The sequence below is a fragment of the Pieris napi genome, chromosome 11 (genome assembly GCF_905475465.1).
Source record: "Pieris napi chromosome 11, ilPieNapi1.2, whole genome shotgun sequence".
NCBI lineage: Eukaryota > Metazoa > Arthropoda > Insecta > Lepidoptera > Pieridae > Pieris > Pieris napi.
The window spans coordinates 3,263,966-3,287,289 of record NC_062244.1 but is presented as its reverse complement, the minus strand read 5'-3'; the positions used below and the strand labels follow the sequence as shown (position 1 = coordinate 3,287,289).

General features: G+C 33.9%; 2 protein-coding genes across 3 annotated transcripts in view; one reads left to right on the top strand and one right to left on the bottom strand.

Moving 5' to 3' along the window:
- The window catches only part of LOC125053519 (flotillin-2), a 177,631-nt gene that overhangs the window by 68,638 nt on the left and 85,669 nt on the right, over positions 1–23,324 (bottom strand). The window lies entirely within an intron of this gene.
- LOC125053523 lies at positions 174–23,310 on the top strand. 2 transcript variants are annotated; one of them, XM_047654896.1, is made up of 2 exons: positions 174–273; positions 22,762–23,310. In XM_047654896.1, exon 2 carries the CDS (start codon positions 22,798–22,800, stop codon positions 23,308–23,310), a length of 513 nt encoding a protein of 170 aa, XP_047510852.1. In that variant the 5' UTR covers positions 174–273; positions 22,762–22,797. The 2 variants fall into 2 exon arrangements, with proteins under 2 accessions (XP_047510852.1, XP_047510851.1); XM_047654895.1 differs by lacking the exon at positions 174–273 and adding an exon at positions 12,398–12,607.

Below are 23,324 nucleotides of genomic sequence, written 5' to 3'. Positions count from 1 at the left end.
AGGAATACAATTAATAAATTTTTCATACAGATAAATATCATATGTTGCCACGCAATATTAATAAAATTTATGGAATATCTGTGTCCATAAAAAAATATAGAAACTGTAGCGTTTTAAAAAGTGATCAGAGTAGGAGAATTATGTGCGCACGCGCAGTGGCTAAGTGGCGTTCGCGCCGACCGCTCCGTCGGTAACTTATAGTGAAATCGAACATGTGCTTCTAAAAAACCACGAACAGTTTGGATTCCTGCGCATACAGCCAATGCTTTATTGGTATGTATATTCAATATTTTAACTTATTATTACATAGTGGTGAGTTTAAGGATATTTTATATTATAGAATGTATAAGGAACCTTATTAAAGAAATTTGTTAGGTTCCAAACAACTATATTGCATTCAAAATTGCCACACAGTTTCTTTTACAAGGTTCCAAAAAGACGCAAAATCAAATTCAACAAAGAAGACTTAAAAGATAATGAAAGTGGATGACATCTTAAAGAAATAGTGCAGTCTCTCCTTGTAAAGGCAATGGGAAAGTACCTAAAAATGGAGTTTTTATCAAATAATCAAATCCAAAAAGCTTAATGACAGTTTCACCATAATAGAGCAATACTAATTTAGAAAAAAAATCTTCTGGTATCTTACTGTTATAGCTGCAACTCTGCCGTGAATACGATATTAATAAAATACACCACAGGACAAAGCAATGAAGTTATTACGATTAACGAGAATTCGTAGTAATAATTAAACAATCTTGCAATGTTCAAACAATAATCTTAAGTAATAAACCTTAAACAAGAAGAATTATAAAATTCAAATACAATGTTATAATCTGTAATTTCATTATACATATCGTATTTATATAGTGAGATTCAGTAAAACATAGCGCTCTGATCTCCGTAAATCAAAAATGTACATATTCATGTCATGGTAGCATAGTTAGCACTAAGCCACGTTCTTGAATCTTACATTTAGTCCAGTTAAAAGTGCGAGAATTTTTTATTTTTATATTTTAAATTTTCACATGAATTTTGTAACTTTGCGATTAACTGATTACTACTGGCTGCTTTTTATATAATAAGTTTTCGATAGAGTACATCGTAGTTTAATCTATGGAACTTTAACATTTGTTTAAATCTTAGACATGACACAATGAGTTTGATTAACTTAATAATTTAATTTTAATGTAAAATAAATATATGTTAAATATTTCTATAAAAAACTTTACCCAAAGTACGTAAAAAACTTAGATCTTTTGTTTAAATCTATAATATTGAATGCCACTGAAAAGTAAAAAGGCATAATAATATCTACGTAATTTTAATGATTCTTGATTTGATTTCTATGAATTATGTTAAAACATAGTCAATATATATAAAAGTAACAGCGGAACACACTTCCGTAGGATTTTATTCACACTTTATAATACAAGAAAGCAGTGTTGGATTCAGCGTGCGACTCTCATCCCTGAGGTCGTAGGTTCGATCCCCGGCTGTGCACCAATCGACTTTCTGTCTAGCATTCGCTCAAACGGTCAAGAAAAAACGTGAGGAAACCGGCTTGACTTAGACCCAAAAAGTCGACGGCGTGCAGGCACAGGAGGCTGATCACCTAGTTGCAAAATTATCATAAAACAGGTACAGAAATCTGCGTGCAAGATCTAAAAAGGTTGTAGCGCCATTTATTTTATATAATACAAGAAATAAGAAACACAATAATTGTGGTGCGCAACGGACTGCTTTATCGCAATAAACAATAGGATTGTATAAGAAAGTAACTTGGACCCGAATTGAGTTTGCTCGCGGTTGTTGGATGTTCAAATAAATGAAACACTTTGTTCAAAGCTGAAGACAACTGTCTCAAAAGATGTTTTTATTTATTTAAAAAATACATACATACCTTACAATACTAAGCCAATACGATAATGTCGTAATTAAAAAAATATATAACATTAAAGACATAAATACACAATATCGCTACTGTGAACTCACTCTGCGAACATATAAAGATGTCGATAGTGTCGAAGACAGAGTAGGCAACGTCTTTGTTAACGGGGCTCTGTGCAACAGACTGGTTCCAGCCCTTGGTATCGCAAACAACCTTGGTCTTCGCTGTCGCCCATATCCCCTAGGTACATGAAGTTGATTTTACCACATCCCAAGACATGCACAAAATACTCAAAAAAATACAAAACAAATATTGGCAAATTGGTAATATTAACAAAATATATGTGTTTAGAATAATTTACCTATTGATAGTAATAAAATAATAAAATTAGAAATTATTGTAATTGGTTAAATTTGTTTTTTTTTTCTCTTCGGTCCTTATAACGAAAAAAATGCTCGGTCCTTTGAATGTATATGCGTTTCATTTAATTAAAAGTAAGCAAATCTTCACGTCCTAGGGCCAGAAATAGACGAGTAATTTATTTTCCTTTCTCTACAGTAATCCGAGTTTTTAGAACCGCAAAAATATTGTACGTAATTAAAATAACCTCAAAACAACAATCTCAAATAAACACTACCGTGAAACTATTTAACAATCGGAGCATTAAATAACACATCTTGGGTAATGATTTTTAAAAACCCACATTATGCCCCATATTTTCCAAGCCATTTAGTTCTGACGAATTTCTTGTTACACTTACATACATTTTCTTAGAAATACACGGTAACTGCCATTATCATGCTCTCATTTTGTTTAGTCAAGCTTTTACTGTCGAGTAGGTAATTTTAAGGCTTTTTAACTGACTTTAAAAATCCGAAGGAGGACGCTATCAATTACTACTTACCTACATGATGTTTTGACAGATCGCGCATTTAATACTTTTAATAAATTTTTTTAGATTATTAATCCATATTTTGTTAACGGTTTTGTAATATGTAATATGTTGGTACTTTAATATTCACTTGACAAATTTTTAAAAGGGGCAAAGGACGAAAAGTACAGTAATACCTCTTGTAACGCGGTCGGGGTCTACCGCGTTGCGCGTTGTTGATTACAGAATATTAATTCTGGTAAAACCGTTTTTTATGAACAATTCAAACACTAGAAACACGAATTTAATAACGTTATTTCTTTAATTTTATAACACAGTTGGAATAGGAGCAAAGCTACGCAAAACTAATTATGGACTTACAAATCATTACAAACTTCACATTTTAGAAATATAATTTGAGAAATCTCCGTGTTATAGGAGGAATTATCGCGTTTTACGAAAACGCGTTATGGGGGGGGGGGATTACTATATACAATACGTAAGCCATAAATTTTACTACAAAAACCTTTAGAAACAAAACATTTAAGTGTATTTTACAATCGCATTTCATTCTTTACTTAAACAAACCTAGTAGTTCCCGCATCTTTGTATTCACAGTCATTTTTTTTTTTAATAAAATGAAAATTTCAAATCAATTTTCGTGATCCATGCATTTTTATTCCACTATGAACGTAATCATATAATTGTAATTAAATTACTAAATGTCTTATGACTACGTTGAATACTTTTCATAAGCGTAGAACATAGCAATTAGCTCTTTTCACATTTAATTGACGCTTAAATAAATCTAAACGATTATTTAAGCGTGTTATAGCAGTATATATATAGCTAAGCGTGATTTTAAGAATTTATCAAGTACAAATAATTTTGAGAAGTTGTAATTACATCATCTACGTAAACCAAGAGTATTTTTAATCATGTTGCTTAACGGCACTTATAGTCATACCGTAAAGTCGTATCAAGATATGTTTCAAAATAAATAACATTGTTTATGATTCAACCGAATATTTTGGCTATATCTCGTTCCTTGTAGTAGGAAATCTATTGAGGTTTAACGATATATCTAATCAGAAGTTGGTGTATATCGTATCCAAAAACATTTTTTTTATTTATTATTGTGATCTGTGCTTGTATTTTGAATCATTTAAGTCTGGATTGTCACAGATCGACTCGTACTTGGCCAATTTGTTTTAGTAAAGTAAATGAGGTTTCTTCCTCTGTCACACGAAGTCGTGTTGAGTCCAAGACATGCTGGATTTTGACGTTTTGATTCCCTATATTATACACAGGTTAGTGCAAACGCAGCTCATGACAATCACACATGAGACTTCTAGAGCCAGTTAAAACAATACCTTATAATTTAAAGCTGTTAACAATTACAAAGTATTCAAGCTAATTAATAATTCATTGTAGACTGCAGACAGACCATAGACAATTAACTTATGCTTGTTAACGTAACGTATTGACAATAAGCCTTTGTTTACCGTGAAAAGTGAAACGCACACCCAACGTGCTCTTCCGATTATGCAATACGATAACATTATTACGCTTATCGTAGGGTTATCAACATTGTGTGTGTTATTTAATGATTAATTGAAATGACACACAGTTGATGAACCAACCAAAAATCTACCTTATTATTTATTTTGAAGCTTTTTATTTTTATAGAGCTACACAATAATACATAATACGCGCATGTTTAAAAAATTCTCTTGCCAGTTCCTGTTCTTTATCTCTATAATAATGAAACTTCTGATAAATAATAAAAAGAACTATACACATTAATCGCAATTTCATAAGTAGCTTCCAGCTGACACTGACTGTTCCCAGTAAAAAAGTGCGTGCGTACAAAGTACCAATTCTTAAAAGGCCGGCTACGCACTCGCGAGCCCTCTGGCATTGAGAGTGTCCATGGGCGGCGGTATCACTTAACATCAGGTAAACCTCCTGCCCGTTTGCCCCATGTTCTATAAAAAAAAAACACATGTCAGAAGAGAAACTTCTTTGGCAAACTAGCTTTTAAGTCTTGTTCATATTTATAAAAATCTAAAACTTTAGATTTCCGAGAAAGGAAGATATGTTAGGAATTTAATTAATTTAACTGTCATTAAAATATTAAAAGTGTCGAAAATTAATCCAAATTATTAATTTATTTCTTCGATAATAAAACACGTGGCATTTTAATTTAGAATTCTTCATTTGAGATTTCAATAAATTATTTTGCATAAAATATAAAATACTAGGTAATATTTCATAAATTCTCTTTCGAAATTTTAATTTTAAAAATAGAATTTCTATAAGGTAATTCGCATTTCTCACTCTCTCTCAATCGGTCTCAATCGCTCTCTCCCTTTTCTTTGACAAAAACGCTGCACATCATCGTGACGCTAATATTATTATTGCGTTTCATCCGTAAAAAATTTGCGCCTAAAGACGTTTCACTTCAATAATAATAGTAACTACTATGATACCTTTTGGTCTTTATGACAAGTTGACAACCCTAGTTATTTAGTTCGCGACTTAACCATCGGAATTGATTTTCGCTTACAACGATGACTCGTCACGTTCACGATACTTCCTCGTTGAAAACTTTTGACTTATCTGACAGTTTTAACCTTTTATGGTAATTGAGCATTTAACACAATAATATTGGGGTAATGTAATTACCGTCAACTCTCGACGATTTGAAACTCAAAAGAGATAAATAAATTCTAAATTACCAAAAGTTCAAAATAATACGAGATATGAAACTCAAGAGATTGATCAAAAGTCGTGATATATTATTTGTACATTATTATTATTATGCATTAACGATTAAACACAATAATTCACAAACTTTTATTTCGAAAAGTTGTAATATTTTTTTTTTAAACAATTGACAGCCCGGACTTCAAATTATGGCATGATGGCGTTCAACTTCAAATTATCGAGGGGACCAATTAACATTGGTTTTATTCAATTTATCGAGCATATTCCAGGGGACCGGAAAAAAAAATTCAAATCATCGAGAGATTTAAATTAACGAGTATCAAATTATCCAGAGTCGACTGTATGTACTTTTTGCCGTACTTAGAATTAGTGTTTCACACTAATTAAAACTTAACCCATGGAGTTACACAGCCAGAAGGCTCGTTAGTGCGTTCAGCGTAAGAATTAGTACGCTCTGTTCTTGAAAGACCCTAAGTCTAATTGGTTTGGTTGGTTCAGCGGGCAGCTTGTAAAAACTGCCTTAGGGATCGCTCAGTTTACTATGATTTTACTTCGCGCAACTTTTGGAGATTATTGCCCCCCCCCCATGTTACGCGCCGTAACGTTTTACAAGAGGACCCCCCCCCCTCCGTAAATTCGTTACGTAATACTTGAACGCTCCCTTAGTGAATAATGCTATGCATTACGACAAATACTCTTGTATCCCCAATAGTACCACGGACAGACATGTTACTACATGATGTTACATTCAGAGACTTAGAGCTAAGTATGACTCCCGTACGTCAAAAACATATTGTATTTTATTTATTTATTTGAAATTAATCAAACAGCTACACATACCCATATAATAAAAGAAAACACTTAAACAATATACAAAGCCAAAACAGATTACATTGATAAACAAAATATACGAAACAGAAAACATATGTCAATATAATTTGACATTTGGGAGTTACAGTTCGCTCAAATAATGTTAATCTGTGAGATCTCAAGATTTTGGTAGCCATAAATATACAACTTTAAGCATTTTGTTAAAATTATGCAAATGATAAAGAACGGTGTTAATATATTGCAACGTTTAAATTAATGTGCATTTGCATAATATGAAATAATACTTTATGCTTGTAATATATCATTGAGGATTAAGCTACTGTTGAAATCATTAGCAATACTTTACGTTTACAATACCTTACAAAGTAAACAGATTAAGGCCTATTGGGGAAATAGGTCAAACTTTTATTATCCTAAACAGAATACATCTACAGGGGTTAAAAGTTAAAATACATTTAATACAGCTTTAGGTTAAGTTTTGATGTCAATAGGAAGGAAACTATCATATTAAAAAGAAAAACATAATGCTACGAAACATAGTCGTTTTTTCCACAGAAAATTATACGGTTTTATCTATGCCATATTTAGCGCAATAAATCAAATTATTCTTTAATAGAGCCTTGGAGGAAGTTTAAAAGCCTGTAGGAAAGAAATTATCATTTGTTATTATCATATAAAATTCACAAAACTTAATGAAATACCCGTCACTAACTACTTCCTAAGAAAACCGCCGAAAAATAGTCGTTTTTTCCACAGAAAATTATACGGTTTTATCTATGCCATATTTAGCGCAATAAATCAAATTATTCTTTAATAGGGCCCTGGAGGAAGTTTAAAAGCCTGTAGGAAGGAAAATATCATTTGTAATTATCATATTAAAAGCACAAAACTTAATAAAAGACCCGTCACTAACTACTTCCTAAGAAAACCGCCGAAAAATAGTTGTTACTTCCACAGAGCATTATACAGTTTTATCTATGTCGTACTTAGCGCAATAAATCAAATTAAAATTTAATATGGCCCTGGAAGATATTTTTACCGCCCGTAGAAAGGAAATTATAATTTGTCACTAATAGTAGATATATAAAAATAAGTCGGGGTTTCCTTCCTGACGCTATAACTCCAGAACGCACGAACCGATTTCCACGGTTTTGCATTCGTTGGAAAGGTCTCGGGCTCCGTGAGGTTTATAGCAAAGAAAATTCAGGAAACATTTCAACAGAAAAGCGGGTTCGCCAAACGAAATGTTACATAAAACGAAGCCATCTGGTGGCGAAACGGAGTTCGCCGAGTTTGCTAGTCATATTTTAAAAATGCTCGAAATTTTTTAAAATACACATCAGTTTAACAGATTCCTACGAAAAACCGCCGAAAAATAGTCGTTATTTCCACAGAGCATTATACAATTTTATCTATGTCATATTTAGCGCAATAAATCAAATTACCATGTTATGTATTGCCATAAATATTAAAATATATGATGTATAGCTAAACATTGTGTAACAAACCAGTTGGATACGGTTTTCACGAATAAATGATAGTATATTATGTAGACCGTCATACTTGTATTTATGTATATACTTAGGTCAGGTTAGTTATGAAATTAATGTTGGTAAATAATTGCTTAACACTTGCCGTTTAATACTTTTAGAATATTCTAGAAAGCAGCAGGCTTAGAAAAACATTTTTGTGTTGTGTAACCTTTTTAACTGGTCTTTGCAGGATTTTAATTCTTTCATAATATTGTATCAAAAAAAATCAGTGGCGCTACAACCTCTTTAGGTCTGGGCCTCAATTTCTGAATCTGTTTCATGATCATTTTTCAATCTAATAGGCAAGTAGGTGATCAGCCTCCAGTGCCTGACACACGCCGTCGACTTTTTGGGTCTAAGACAGGTCGGTTTCCTCGCGATGTTTTCCTTCATCGTTCGAGCAAATATTTAATGCACACATAGAAAGAAAGTCCATTGGTGCACAGCTGGGGATCGAACCTACGACATCAGGGATGAGAGTCGCACGCTGAAGCCACTAGGCCAACACTGCTCTAATATTGCATCAGCACAATACATTTTTATAAGATTTTTGATTTACGCATATTCTGATTTAGTTCCAAATACCTGGAAGTAAATATAAATGTATATTTATTGACTTTTAAAGTGTACATTATGTTACCTAGACGAATAAATGATATTTTGATTTCGTTTTCGTCCACGTAGTGCTGTTCATATTTTCAAAAATACTGTTACGTATTATTAAATAATATAATACTAGCGGACCCAAAAAACGTTGTTAAACTTAAAAAATCATCTTATTGTGAAATTATTTTTGAACACACACAAAAAAAAGTTTAGGCGTTTACTTAATAACACGCACAGATTTATATACATAAAGATAGATGTAAAATAGATTAATTAACATTTAATATTTTTTTTCTTTTGAGGTATAAAACCTCAACCTATTCTAGAAAGATTCCAAAATTAAAAAATTGATTTCAACAGATAAAATTGAAAGTAATACGTAAGACGAGCATAAATAAAACAATTACATGAAGCCCTCATCCGTTGAGATGTTGTACTAATGATCTCAAACGCAATTATTATATAATGTATTGCGATGCGACCGAATCACGAAATCCAAAATTCATTAGAAGTGGTGCAGTGGTTGATCTACAGTGTTTTTATTAAATTATATACTATTTAAATTTATTTCCAGTCGAGTTAGAATACGAAATTCCACCCGTATCACCTCGTCCGGAGCTCCACAACTGCCTTGCGATTCTGTAACTCACTTTTCGAATCGCAAGGCTGAGCGTTTTTTAAAGCAGTTTTGCCGCGCACCACCAGTATGTGACATCTACCCACTGAAGAATTTCCGAACTTAGGGTCCTTCAAGATCAGAGTGTTCTTAAAGTCAATTGAGTTAATAAGCACAGAGGCCTGCGACTCCCAACCCTGGGGAACCCCATCTCCACCACTTTGCTTTATACGTGCGCTGTTTACACTCGCTCGTATGAAGAAACCATCGCTAGACAAAAAATCGTCCTGTGACAGGCACAGAAGCTGATCACTTACTTGCCTATTAAAAAATTCAAGAAATCCAATATTTGTAGGGGTTGTAGCGCCACTATTTTCTTTCGCTGGCATATCTTTATATGCTCCTATGATAAAATATAAAAAGTACTTGTAAATTTTTCTTATTAGTCTACGAAATCAATAAAAAGATTTACGACATGTAATCGCTTCTGCGTGGCTTTGGTAGAGTTAATGTCATGTTCATTACATGAAAAAATCCCACACACATATGATGTTCATTAATTTCGTGCATACGTGTATGTAAATGTGCCGTGATTTAATGTAATTATTCTTCCGTAACAAGCAATTATGTACTGAAGATGCAATGACAAAAATTATTTCACAATACCACTGTTATATAAAATCATTTTTTATATAACGGTGGTGGCGGTTTCATCCGCATTCATTCCGTCGTAGCTATAGCTTTTTTTAGGTAAACAGACTTTTAAATGCAAAAATATTATTTAATTTGTTAGACTAGACATGGTATTACTGACTTTTTTGTAGATATTTATTTGTTTTATGTAATAGGAGGCAAAAGATACGGTTAGTATTTTGTATTAGGCCTTAACGTCCGAAGATGAAACTCAGCTCAGCTGTTAGTCCGAACAACTCCTCGGAACACTCTCCATGGTAAATGCGGTAGAAGATGCAGAGTAACCCCACATCTCTACGCATCGCCAAAGGATCAAGCCGCACACTCCCTGTTTCCATAACTTTAGACTTTTAACAATTTTACAAAGATTATTATCTGTATGATGTTAGAATCTGATCAAAGAGAAAAATATTACACTTTTAATTGATGTATTATTAATGTGTAGGTGTTAGACACGGTATTAGTTCTAAAAGTGGAATTCACGCAAGACATTTCGTCTGCCTTTTATAGATAATTGTTTCGACTCTTAAACATATAGAAGTAATTAAAAAACTGAGTTCAAATACCCAACTGAAATAACAATTAGATATCTAAATTTAGCAAAGGCTGGCAAAAGAAAAATAAAATATTCCTGGATATCTGAAAACCAGTGACTTAATTTTGATGCAACTTAAACGAGTATATAAATATATGAATCAAAATATATTCTAGGATCTATTTGATATAACTTAAAGGTCCGAGAAATTTGCGGATAAACATACAATTTTAACAATTTCGCAGACAGATAAAATTAATAACCTCATTCGAAGGCAGTTAATAATATTAATAAACTGCCACACACTAAACTATCAAAAGAACACCTCAAAGATGACAATCAATTATTTTATTCCTCAGATTAATAAGCGTAGAGACGTGAAACGAAACGCAATTCACTTTGTAAGTTGCGTGTATTCTAATAAATTACAGTATTAATGTTTCCGAAGATTTCAAAGAAAAATAATTTCCATATGAAACACACAATATGATTATAACATATATTTTTTATCATACAGTTCAGTGACATATGTTACGTCATATAAATGGAAGCTCTCTCTTTATCTTATTGATTTCACATTGCGTTTGCTGGATCGATCTAGAAATTGTAACTAACATGTCCAAGAACAAGTAACCCATGGATTAGTTTTTACATTTTTGATTATACATATTATTTATTTTTTCTTTAGATTTTACATTATTTTAGTTATAGGTAGTGTTACAAGTTATTTTGTTAATTATTTATGCACTTGTACCTTACCTCTGTAGGTGTTTCTTTTTTTATTGTTCCATATTTGGGTTGCCTGGAAGAAATCGATTGTTAACGATAAGGCCGCCCGTTGCCTAATTACTTATGTAACCTGCTTTTTTATATGTAAGTTTTTGTATGAGGTAACGAAGTGTGAATAAATAAATAAATAAAAGTACACGTAATTATAAATTAATAATATAACAATTAAAAAACATTAGAACATTTATTAAATACCTTAATTTCAAAGCTAAAAGCCGGGGCTATCAGCAATCGTGTTCTTCAATATCAGTTAGATGAAACGCTCGATTTGGTCATAATGTTCCTATACGATATTCCTAATAATAAATTCCATATAACCTTTAATACTCCTCCTATAAGCACTAGAAATACTCCACCCACCCACTGCTTTCAGTTTCTTCTACATTTCATAACTACACTAAACATTATTTAATCGGCTACCTGCACTATACAACGAGATATTTTTTCATCACTAGACATATTATATTCCCGTCGCAACCTTTTTTTTATTATGGTAAATCAATGAGTCCATACTGTCCCTTAAAGTGTTAAGTAGGTAAGAATAATAAGGTATAATATGCTATTTGTCTAACTATACCATAAAAACTGCTGCTGTTTTACTACAGCGCCCTCTATGTTATATGATTGGCAGCTCTAATAACATATTAAAACGTCGACATTGAAATATACCTTGACTACATATTAACGTTTTCACGAACTTCTCAGAGATGGCAGCACTAGATAAAAATAATTAACAAACAGATAATTCAAAAATAGCCAATAGTTGTTTCAAAAAAGTTCTAATGACGTTCACTTTTATAATAATATCGTTAGAAAAATAGAGCAAGTACATTTTCTCCGAGTAGATAATGCGCCGAAATATTTCTGAAAATCTGGCTAGAAAATTGAGATTTGTTAGAGAAAATTTTAGAATAGAAAAAGCCACCCTACCTACTTACAAACTATTAATCTATAATAAAAAAAATAAGTGCGGTGTGGTGGCACCTTTATCTGATTTTTATTATAAAAACTGAGCATATTGCAAAGTTCAAACTCCTTTACAAAATACCTACACGTACCTAACTGTATAGTGTATAGCCTTTTGGCAATCGGCTCAGTAACACTTATATTGAAATCTTGAAACACGACTAAAACAGCAATGCAACTTTCCATAAGTTTAAAATATTAAGGTTAATAAGTAATTATACTAAAACATCACGAATAAATTTAGTTGTTGAAATATGATTAACGAAATTAAGAGAGTTTACAAATATACACATCTTGTATAGACAGGGATCTATCCGTTCACTGGTTGATCGCCACAAAGTCCGCACCATAGCCACTCAGCGCACGCGTCTAAAGAAAGTACCGGAACACGACTTTCTAGCTCGAATGTTATTCCATTTTCAAATTTAAATCGAGAACGTTTTTTAACGAGAAACGGTTCTTTTTAAAAAGTGAATGAAAGTTTTTTAAATTTGATCGAATCTGTGTCTGTGAGTGAACTTCCGCATAGCTTCGCAAACATGGATTTCAGGTAATTAAAAGATCTATCTACTAATACCAAAACCTAAACTCGCCATTTTGTCTGACACAACCACGTCCGTAAGTTTGTCCTGGAATTGAATCCCGGGGGAGTTGTTCCAGTTTGAAAGACAGTCTCAACTCTCAAGTGCCAGTTAAGAATAATTATAAATGAAATAGCTTCATAAATGTTACATGACTCATATGTTTTTTTGGGTTTGAACTAAGACATTGAAATACTAAGAAAATAGAATAATTAAGTGATCGCCCTTAAGCAGGACAACTAAGGCCTTATTCTATTTTTTATATAATTTTTACTTGTCTGTAGCAATCTGTGCAATTTTAAATGACCCGTGTTTAAAGTACTTTTCGTAATGAACAGTCATTTCACGTTTGGCCTGAGAAGACATCATTTCGTACGTGTAACGCAGTTGACGCTAAGAATTCTAACAAGCGCAACTACTAGCCAGTTAAGGATTTCTAAAAGTATATAAAATAATAATTTTATTACATAGTTATATTATGTATTATGTATCTTACTATTAAACACACTTTTATGTGCATTAATAAACTTTTAATCAATATGTCATAATACTCACAAACGATTACTTGAAAGTCTTTAATAGTAACAAATAAGATCTAAAAAAAAAAATATTATAACAAAATGTACTCCTGTACTCGCCCATAGACATCTTTGCCCTTTGGTAACGTAAAGTTCCTTCGCCTAAAGCACATACATTCGTCCTAAAGTAAGTTTCATAATCTGAATTAAAAGGTTTATTAAACTGACCCGTTTCGCTACAATTATTCTATTTACATACATAACCTGATTGCACAACTGTTAATAATGTATTCAATGAAGCGTTCTCGAGTACAGCAAGGAATTAATTGCAATGGAAAGTTGGTGCATTAGCCCAAATAAATCTTAACGTGACCCTAAATCAAGAGGCGTTATATAATAACGCGACTTACTTGAGAATGGAATGGTTGGAATTTAATGTGAAGAAATTAATAGCGGAGATAACCACGATGTAGCCTTAGCAATAAGTCCAAGTCAAGTCAAGTCAAAATAACTTTGGCCTGAGGTCGTATGTTCGGTCCTTGGCTGTGCACCAATGGAATTTCTTTCTATGTGCGCATTTAATATTCGCTCGAACGGTGAAGGAAAACATCGTGAGGAAACCGACATGTCTTAGACCCAAAAAGTCAACGGCGTGTGTTGAAAAGAATGATCATGAAACAGATTCAGAAATCTGAGGCCCAGATCTAACGAGGTTGTAGCGCCACTGATTATTATTAAACAAGTACATTTATAAACGTCAGAAAAGAAGTTAGATTAATTCTAAATTTACATTTATTACCAGTTCGCAAGTCAAAGGCATAGAGCGGGCAAGAAGAACTGGCAAGAAACTTTCTGCCACTCTTTTTAATCCCTAAGTTTTGAGTCATACAAATTGTTTGAACTGGAGCAAATCAAGAACTAGGATCATTTTAATATAAGTTCAATTTATAAAAAGCTTTAAAACAAAAAAGCTTAAAAGTTGACAACGCAAATAACATGTCCCGTAATAGTGCGAAAGCTTTCATGTAGTTAGGCAAACATTGTCGACAAAGCAGACATAATATGACTCTTGCTCCATTGGAGGAATACTATACTACTGTACTATCAGAATTATGATGAAGTGTCGGTAAAAAATATTCAAACAATTTGATTATTAAATAACGATTTAGACTTCAAGCTAAAAACTAAACTTTGTGTTTCTTAAAATTCTAGTTGGAATAAAGAATAATGCGGCATAGAATGATCACAAAAATATTTAACTTATTTGTATAAAATTCAATTATAATTGCGTATTAGTTATTTTAAAGTGTTTCAAGTTAATTATCTTCGGGTTTATTACTGGTTTGTATTTATTGTATATACATGAAAAACAAATGAATGACTTTATATGTATTTTTGCTTCTATATACGGATTGAGCTGCGACACGACGAGCACGTACGCATATAAACCATGCGAGCATAGATGTACTATACATATAATCTACACATATTAAACATTAAGATGACCAGTTCATTTCCTGTAGGAATACATGCTCACCGGTCTGTCCAGATTCCTTACGTATCATTAGTCGTAGATGTAACTTATTTATAATTACAAATTTGTTACGCCAACGTACCCTTTACGATATTATGAGAGGGAGTTATGATTTCATTCCAAATTGTATTTGATTTGAATTTGGAATTTAGAGGTGAAATCTTACAGAAAAACCAATTCTTAATTTGTCAATTGTCAAAGAATTGTCCCTGATAATGTACGTCATAATGATTATATAATTTTAGCATTAATACTAATGAAATCTTTCTTTAATAAGGCAAGTTTTAAGGTTAACAAATATCTCGTATTTGTGTCCCCATTTCTCAAAAATGGCTATCAATTCAGTTTCACAAAAACAGGTAAAATTTACATTTACTTGTCATAGTGCAATTCTTTGCAACATCTGTAATATGTAAATAGAAACTGAGAGTGCCTGATAATTTTGTTGGGTTACACAATAATCATACGTGGTCAGCTAAACATTGAGTCAATAAAACTTTAGCTTTCTCCGTTGGGAATCTTTGACCCATCATGGAATTATAGATCGTATGACCTTGAAAAGTAAGGTTTGTTTGGTTTGACGTTTGCAATTCATCGTACTTAAACCATCGACCTACTTCGATATTTCGAATCGAGTTACTTGATTGAAATATTGGCGTACGTGTTCTGTGGCATGTTGACCTGCAAGGCGTGGTAGCGTTGAATGTACAAATACATTAATTTGCCTCAAATATCGTTAAAGGTTAAATTTAATCAAACCGACCGTAGACCGTATGCGAACTTGAAGATCTGAAGCCTGTCATAACTAAAATACTTATTTATTTACTCGGGAATAGTAAATATAGGCAATTTTTAAATTGAGAACTTTATGCTGTTTTTTGTTAATGTCTAGCAACATCAGGTTTCTCAATAACTAAGAACTTTGACGTACGTGGTTTACGATGAATTTCAGATTATTGCCCAGAGACTATAGGATGAAGAAAGTTTATTAATAGGTCACACAATATCACATGCTAACTCAAAAGTGAATGTAACTTAAACTTCTATCCTTTCCTATAAAGACCTCTATCCCATCCAATGCTATTTTATAAATACCTCTATCCTATTCTATGCTATTTTATAAAGACCTCTATCCTATCCTATGCTATTTTATAAATACCTCTATCCTATCCTATGCTATTTTATAAAGACCTCTATCCTATCCTATGCTACCTTATAAAGACTTCTATCCGGATTGGATATAACGTGTGTTGGAATATTTACAGTGATGATAACGTTGCAATTTCCTTTATATAAACAGTTACTTATATGGTCAGACTACACAATCAACATTCAGTAGTATTTAAATAATGACATAACTATTAGTGATTAATCTAGAATCATTGATTGCCTTTTTCTAAATTAAACTTTTAAATATCATATACGTTTATATTTGCATTAATTATACGGTCTCTTTGTCGTATGCTATGTAAGTATTCGTTCCAAATCACTTCTAAACTAAAGCAAAATGTATTTTTAAAATATACAAGAAAATAAACATAAATTATATTAGAACATAAAAATTTCAAACTAGCAAGAAAAAAAATTAAACAAGCAACTAAAAAAAAAACTAAATAGAAACATAAACCTCATTAGGAGCGGGATATAAATATTAAGGTGATATATCTATTGAATGCAGTACACTTGTTAAGAGTACCCATTTCGCGGCAATTTGTGCTGCTATTAAACAATGTTTAATGATACGATACAACAATTAATAAAAAATGTAACACGATGAGAACAGTACAGGAAGGAACGGATTTTGTCACGGATATAACTAAAGGATAGAAAGATTGTCTTACTCATACTCACTTTTTGCCATTTACATAAGCTAACCATCAATCTCAAACAAAAGCTCTCTAGGGTAATACATATTTAAAATCGCTTTAAGTCTGAATCCCGTACGTGAGAAATTGAATTATTATACAGGTTAGTTCCCACGAGTTATAGTTTCTGAATCCCACTCTCAGAGTCAACCCTTAGCGCTAAGCATACGCCCATGAAAACTTATTGGACTTGACACATAGACGCTTGACTCTTAATGGGACATTAATCGTAATTGCATTGTTAGCGATATAATTAAAATTAACACTATCAATCTTCAATTAGAGATTAAACCACTCTGTGTAAATTCAATTTACCTTAATATTTATATCACGCTCTTAATTAGGTTTAAGTTTCTATTTAGTTTAAGTAATTTTTTTTGGTTGCTTGTTTAATTTTTTTCCTTGCTAGTGTGAAATTTTTGGTTTTTACAATTGATGTGAATGTATGTAAAATTTGTGATGTCATATTTTCTTGTATATTTTAACCATACATGTTGCTTTAGGATTTATAAATAAATAAATTTGGCTTGAAATATAAATAAGACTATTTGACTTTTAATAATAAAAATTCGTAGCTTAAACGTATTCACAATGTAAAATATTAATTGATTACACAATAACTGAGATCAACATTACATCATCGTACTCAAATATTTAAACACGTATTTCAATATTTACTACATAAGGTCCTTTAAAACACCCAGAGCATATTAAAGTGGTTTACATTATAAAAATTTACACGTTCAACGTGTTTCGTTTCTTATTAATAAAAACATTACATAAACCGCCTTCTTATTTTTCAAATAAGCTTCAAGCAATGGAGAAAAGGGTCACTAGGTTTTAATTGTGAACAAACAAAGTTGGTGACAGATATATTTTGTACTCTCTATCTCTCAATTTCGTCGTTAAGCTTAGCATAAAATTTTTTCGTTATATAAATTTATATTTCTTTCGTAACTTGATTATTTTTATAGGTATTCCTAGGTAGGAAAATTTCACAAACTAGTCAGCTCCGAGATAGCAAAACTAACATTACCAACAATAATTGATGCACAAGACATAGACAAACATGCAAATAACCTAACGTCCCTACTTCTGACAAGCTATGAGCAGTCATGCCCCCTCACCATGCCAAGATGGGGGGGCAAACAGAACTGGTGGTGCCCCGAACTGGAGAGACATCGCCGGAAGGTCAGAAAACTGTTCAATAGAGCGGGCAACACAATGAGGCCTAGGGATTGGGACAAGTATACAGTCGCTAGGCGGCGGTTCAAGAAACTTCTTCGTACTAGAAAGCAAGAGTGCTGGAGACACTTCTGCACTAGTATTGAAAACAACAACCAGGCAAACAGAGTGAAATCATGCCTCTCTAGGGAAACCTATCACTCGGTCGGCTGCCTAAAAAAACCTGACAACACATATACAAAAACTGACGAAGAAACATGTGAGCTACTGCTGGCGACTCACTTTCCTGGCTGTACAATTGCCAATGAGCAGACATGGCAGAAATACGCGGAAAGAGCAACCGTCAACTCCGACTGGCAGGTAGCTGACAAAATAGTCACAAGAGAAAAGGTAACATGGGCGATCAACTCTTTTCTTCCATTCAAAGCTGCGGGCTTGGACGGGATATTCCCAGGCCTACTAAGATGGGGTGGGAGCCTTGTAGTGGACTATCTGGTGCCATTATTCCGAGCCTGCATAGCTCACCGCTATATACCTCTGAAATGGAGAGAAGTAAAAATCATTTTTATACCTAAACCAGGAAGAGAGGACTATACCCAAGCAAAGTCCTTCAGACCCATCAGTCTCACATCATTTCTCCTCAAAACACTGGAGAGACTGGGAGACCTGGAGATACGCAGTCGGGTAACATTGGCTAAATTCCTCCATCCTAATCAGCATGCCTACAGCTCAGGCAAATCAACAGAATCATCACTCCATAACGTAGTATCCCGCATTGGCAACTCACTGAAAATAAAGCAGTCAACCCTCGGCGCATTCATTGACATTGAAGGTGCATTTGACAAAACGAACTTCACGAGCATTACCAATGCACTTGTCACTTGTGGAGTACCATCGACCCTTACAGAGTGGATAAATAACATGCTGAAACATCGAGCCATACAGTTCACCGTGAACACCACCACGCGTGGTGTTGTCAGCAGGGGCTGCCCACAGGGCGGTGTCCTTTCACCACTTTTGTGGAATCTAGTGGTAAATGAGCTCATCACAGAACTAAATGCTATCAATCTCTACACAGTAGGGTATGCGGATGATATAGCTATCCTAACATCGGGGAACTTTGAAAGCACCTTATGTGATCGCATGAGGAAGGCTTTCAGAGTAATTGAGAGATGGTGCAATCAGCACGAGCTATCTGTCAACCCGTCAAAAACGGAACTAGTCTTGTTCACAAACCGAAGGGTTCTTGGCTCGTACAGGCTACCAAAACTCTTCAACTCAGAACTAAGACTAAAAGAAAGCGTCAAGTACCTAGGTGTGATTCTAGACAGCAAACTGCTTTGGAACAAACACCTTGAACATAAACTAAACAAGGCCACGATTGCCTTTTATCAATGTAAAAAGATGCTAGGCGTCAAATGGGGCTTATCGCCTAAGATTACGCTATGGCTCTACACCGCCGTAATCAGGCCAATGCTGGCTTATGGAGCCCTAGTCTGGTGGCCGAGGACAGAACTCCAAACAGTAATAACTAAACTTGGGCGCTTCCAAAGGCTTGCCTTGTCCGCTGCCAGTGGTTGCATGAAAACAACGCCAACTTCAGCATTGGAGCTAGCCCTCCAAGTTGCACCCCTTGACATACACATACAGCAGGAGGCAGCATTGGCGGCCATAAGGCTTATGGTACTGGATTTATGGGGTAAAAATCATTACAGCACACACACAGCGATCCTAAACAGGGCAATAGAATACCAACCGCTAATAGCTGCGCCATGCGATAGGATTGTTAATCAACACATGCTAAACAAGAAATACCATGTACAACTGAGAGAAGAGGAATGTGATCGATCGACCGCGAACGAGCTACGCATATACACTGATGGCTCAAAGACAGGGAGCGGCTCCGGTGCTGGCATATTCTCTCAAGATCTCAACATCAAAACACACCTACCCCTAGGCATACACAGTTCGATTTTTCAATGCGAGTGTGTTGCCCTAACCGAAGCAGCCAGAGGCGTAAAGCGGTTGGGAGTTAATAACTTTTGTATTAAGCTCGTATCCGACAGCGCGTCTGTGCTGATGGCGTTAGGGGGTAACACGACAAACAGCAAACTGGTGCTGGAGTGCCACAATGCACTGGAGGCATTAGCCCTGACGAACAGGGTCACCCTACAGTGGATTAAGGGACACAGCGGATCTCTCGGCAATGACGCAGCCGATGAGCTTGCGAGGAGAGGCTCGGAAATGTTGCCGGCAGGCCCGTATCCGCTCCTACCCTTGCCCTTCTCGCAAGTGCGAACATGGATTCGCCAGAGATCTGAGGAACTCCAGCACCAACGTTGGTCATCAAGTGTGGACTGCAGGCAATCCAAATTGGTTCTGCCAGTGACTAACACAAGAATGACTAAACAACTTTTAAATCTAACAAGGAATAACCTCAAAATAATGATAGGGACAATCACGGGCCATTGCCTCCTTAATAAACACCTTTATGTCCTAGGCGCGACAGACAGCCCCATGTGCAGAGGCTGTTTCAACGCAGAGGAAACAGTCACCCACGTAGTCCTGGAGTGCGAGGCTGTGGCTAAACAACGTACAGAAATCCTCGGAACAGTGAGGTCGCTCCGTGAAGCCTGCGAAGTGCCCAGGAAGCTTCTGTGCTTCTGGAAGGAGTTAGGCTGGCTTAGTTAGCCAGGGCTCACGTACAACGGACCTAGTGAGAGTCTAAGTGCGGAAAACGAGTCCACAAACCATAACCATAACCATAGGTATTCCTATATAAAAATCACAGTTTTGTATCGCGCAGCCCGGACATACAACGACCAATATTTAAGCCTGAACTTTAAGCTATCACGGAAAAATGAGTAGGAATTATTAATAAATTATCCTATTAAGAATATCCATAGCACAAAATCTCCTGCATCATGAGTGTACATTTACGTACATACCCTTACTTTTACTCCTTCACACATCACAGCCAAATATAAGCCAAATATAGAAAAATAGGTATTACTTAGTTAAATGTATTGAATAATTTTTATTGCTTTTTCTTTTTTAAATGTTTGAACCTTTTTGTAAATAAAATGTATTCCATCTTTATGCATCTATATGCTATATTTTTAGTGTAATTGTTTGTTTTTATATATATTTTTTGTTAGCTGTAGAATAACTAAACAAATAAATAAATAATACAACTTTTATGTTATTATAAGCACAATTAGTATTATTAGTAACTCCTGTCAGCTAACAATTAAGTAATACAAAAGCTCAGCTCAGCTGCACGTTACTCTAAAACTAAAGAGCATGTTCGCGTAACGATTCTTTCTCATGTGAATTCTGTTAACAATGTGGACGAGACAATGGCTTTTCACGCCTCCCAATTTTGTTTTTATGTGAAGGTAACTCCGTTTGCAACGGTACCTCAATAATAATTTACATACACTTAGGTTTTTGAATATTAAATTATTTAATTAGAACAAAAATGGGCTAAACTAATAGTACGAGAGATGTATTGGTATTTTTTAACGAATAAATTCAACTCGATTTTGAAATAATCCAAAAATGCTACCATATCCCAATAGTAACTATATTAATAGTAAGCTATAGCAAGCCGTGCGTAGCCGCGATATAAATAAGATATTTAAAAAAAAATCAATAATAATTGAACCTTTTGGTGAAAATGTGCTGTTTTAGGTGCATTTTGCTAAATAATTACTTATTTACCAAGCCATGTATAAGACCGTTGACTTTGCAGATGCTTACGCCCAAAAAATTTTAATAGAAAAATATTGAAAGTCAATAAAAGATCATAACGGATATAATAACGCTATCATGTTAGAATTGTTAGTGAAAGTTCTTTCTCCTCATTGTATCTATAAATTATATATATAACTACATAGAAATCTACTCTATTTGTATTGTATACGGTCTACTCTAGTAGTCTTTGTTTGTAGAAATGACCGGCCCATCATGAGTAGTGTGAATAAACCTGTTTAAAAATTTCTCTCACGTATTAATTTTTACAGCGCTAACTGTAGAGTGTTCTTATTTAAATTTTATAAGGAAAACGATTTTGTTTATACAAAAATATCACACACATCAACTTGACACAGGCGTTGACTATTGTTATTCGTAACAGTGGACAAGCTTGACAAACACGCCGATAGATGGCGCTGATGGTGTTTTAAAACGCGCTATCGTTATACCCTACACGAAGTACATATTGAATCTGCAAATTATGTCAAGTTGCCATCAGAAGGGTCTTAACTGACTCGACTGAACAGCGAGTGATGATCTCGGAGATGAATCTTTGTGATTACACCTCACTCTCTGGGAAGTCAACTATCGCGACTTCCCAGTAGAAGTAACTGACGCTGTTTTTGGGCCACTTTTATTATATAACTTAAAATTTAAATATATTTATTATTTAAAGAGTAAATATTATATAATAATATATTATTACTATCTCAAAATTTCAATGTACAAACAATTAATGAAATACTTATTACTTTTAGGTTTAAGTGAAATGATATCTGACTTACTATTTAGTATTTTTATAATCTCATCTATATATATATTATATATTATGTCAATTCTTACAAGACGAAGGCAGCAAAGATGTTCATTTCATTACCTGTAAACAAAGAACATTTACTATGATTAACACTACAATACTAATTAATATCAAAATGTTGAGTAAACGGACTTTATTATTATGTTATGTTGTTGTCATGTACCTAAATAATAAATCTGGTGCGTATAACGTGAACAATAAATTGTATGTATTTAAAATACTATTTGTAATAATATTAGTTTTGGAGATTTAATTTAAATTATGATAAATACACTGGCACCATGACTCAAGGTGACTCGGTTTATTTATTATCTTAGCTTCGATTACCTTGTAATTAATTAGACAAATTTTATAAATAAACGAAATATATAAGTAATATTGATATAACAAAAACGTAAATTCACATTCACTCTTTCATAAAATTAACATTTGGCATTCTCAATTCCAGAAATTTCGACACGTGGAGCACACTATCACCTGCATCATGGGTCAAGAACAATCACTCGCACAGGCCAGCGTTGCGCCAGTGAGGCACTATCAAGATAATTACGCAAACAGAATTCATAGAGCATCATCCGTTGACCTACCAACCGACTACCATAAAGACTACCGCAAGTTACGGAGAAGCACGGACAGTTACAAGAGCGACAATTCTTCAACAGAAAGCAGCGGGTACAGAAGCGGTTCGAGTGCTTATGATCGGCGTTCAGATAGATCATCCAAAGCCAACTATTACTGCATACCACTGTATAAAAACGATCACTACAAAGAGATCAATAAAGAACTCTACAGACAAGTCAAGATCCCGAAAGATAAGCGCCACAAGCTTCAACCTTTCAATGATAACGAAATAAAAAGCGAACGCATCAAAAGTTACCTTAGCGATACAGAAAAGGCTAAATCGAAGCCGGCCCCAACGCCTAAGAAGGCGGGAATACGAAATTATACACCTAAAATTATATCTGCTGAGGAGCAGACGAAGAAAGATAGTTCTTAGAAGAAAACGACTAT

Excerpts from the sequence above, each read along its gene's own strand:
- LOC125053523 (XM_047654896.1), top strand. The coding sequence starts at position 22,798 with ATGGGTCAAGAACAATCACTCGCACAGGCCAGCGTTGCGCCAGTGAGG.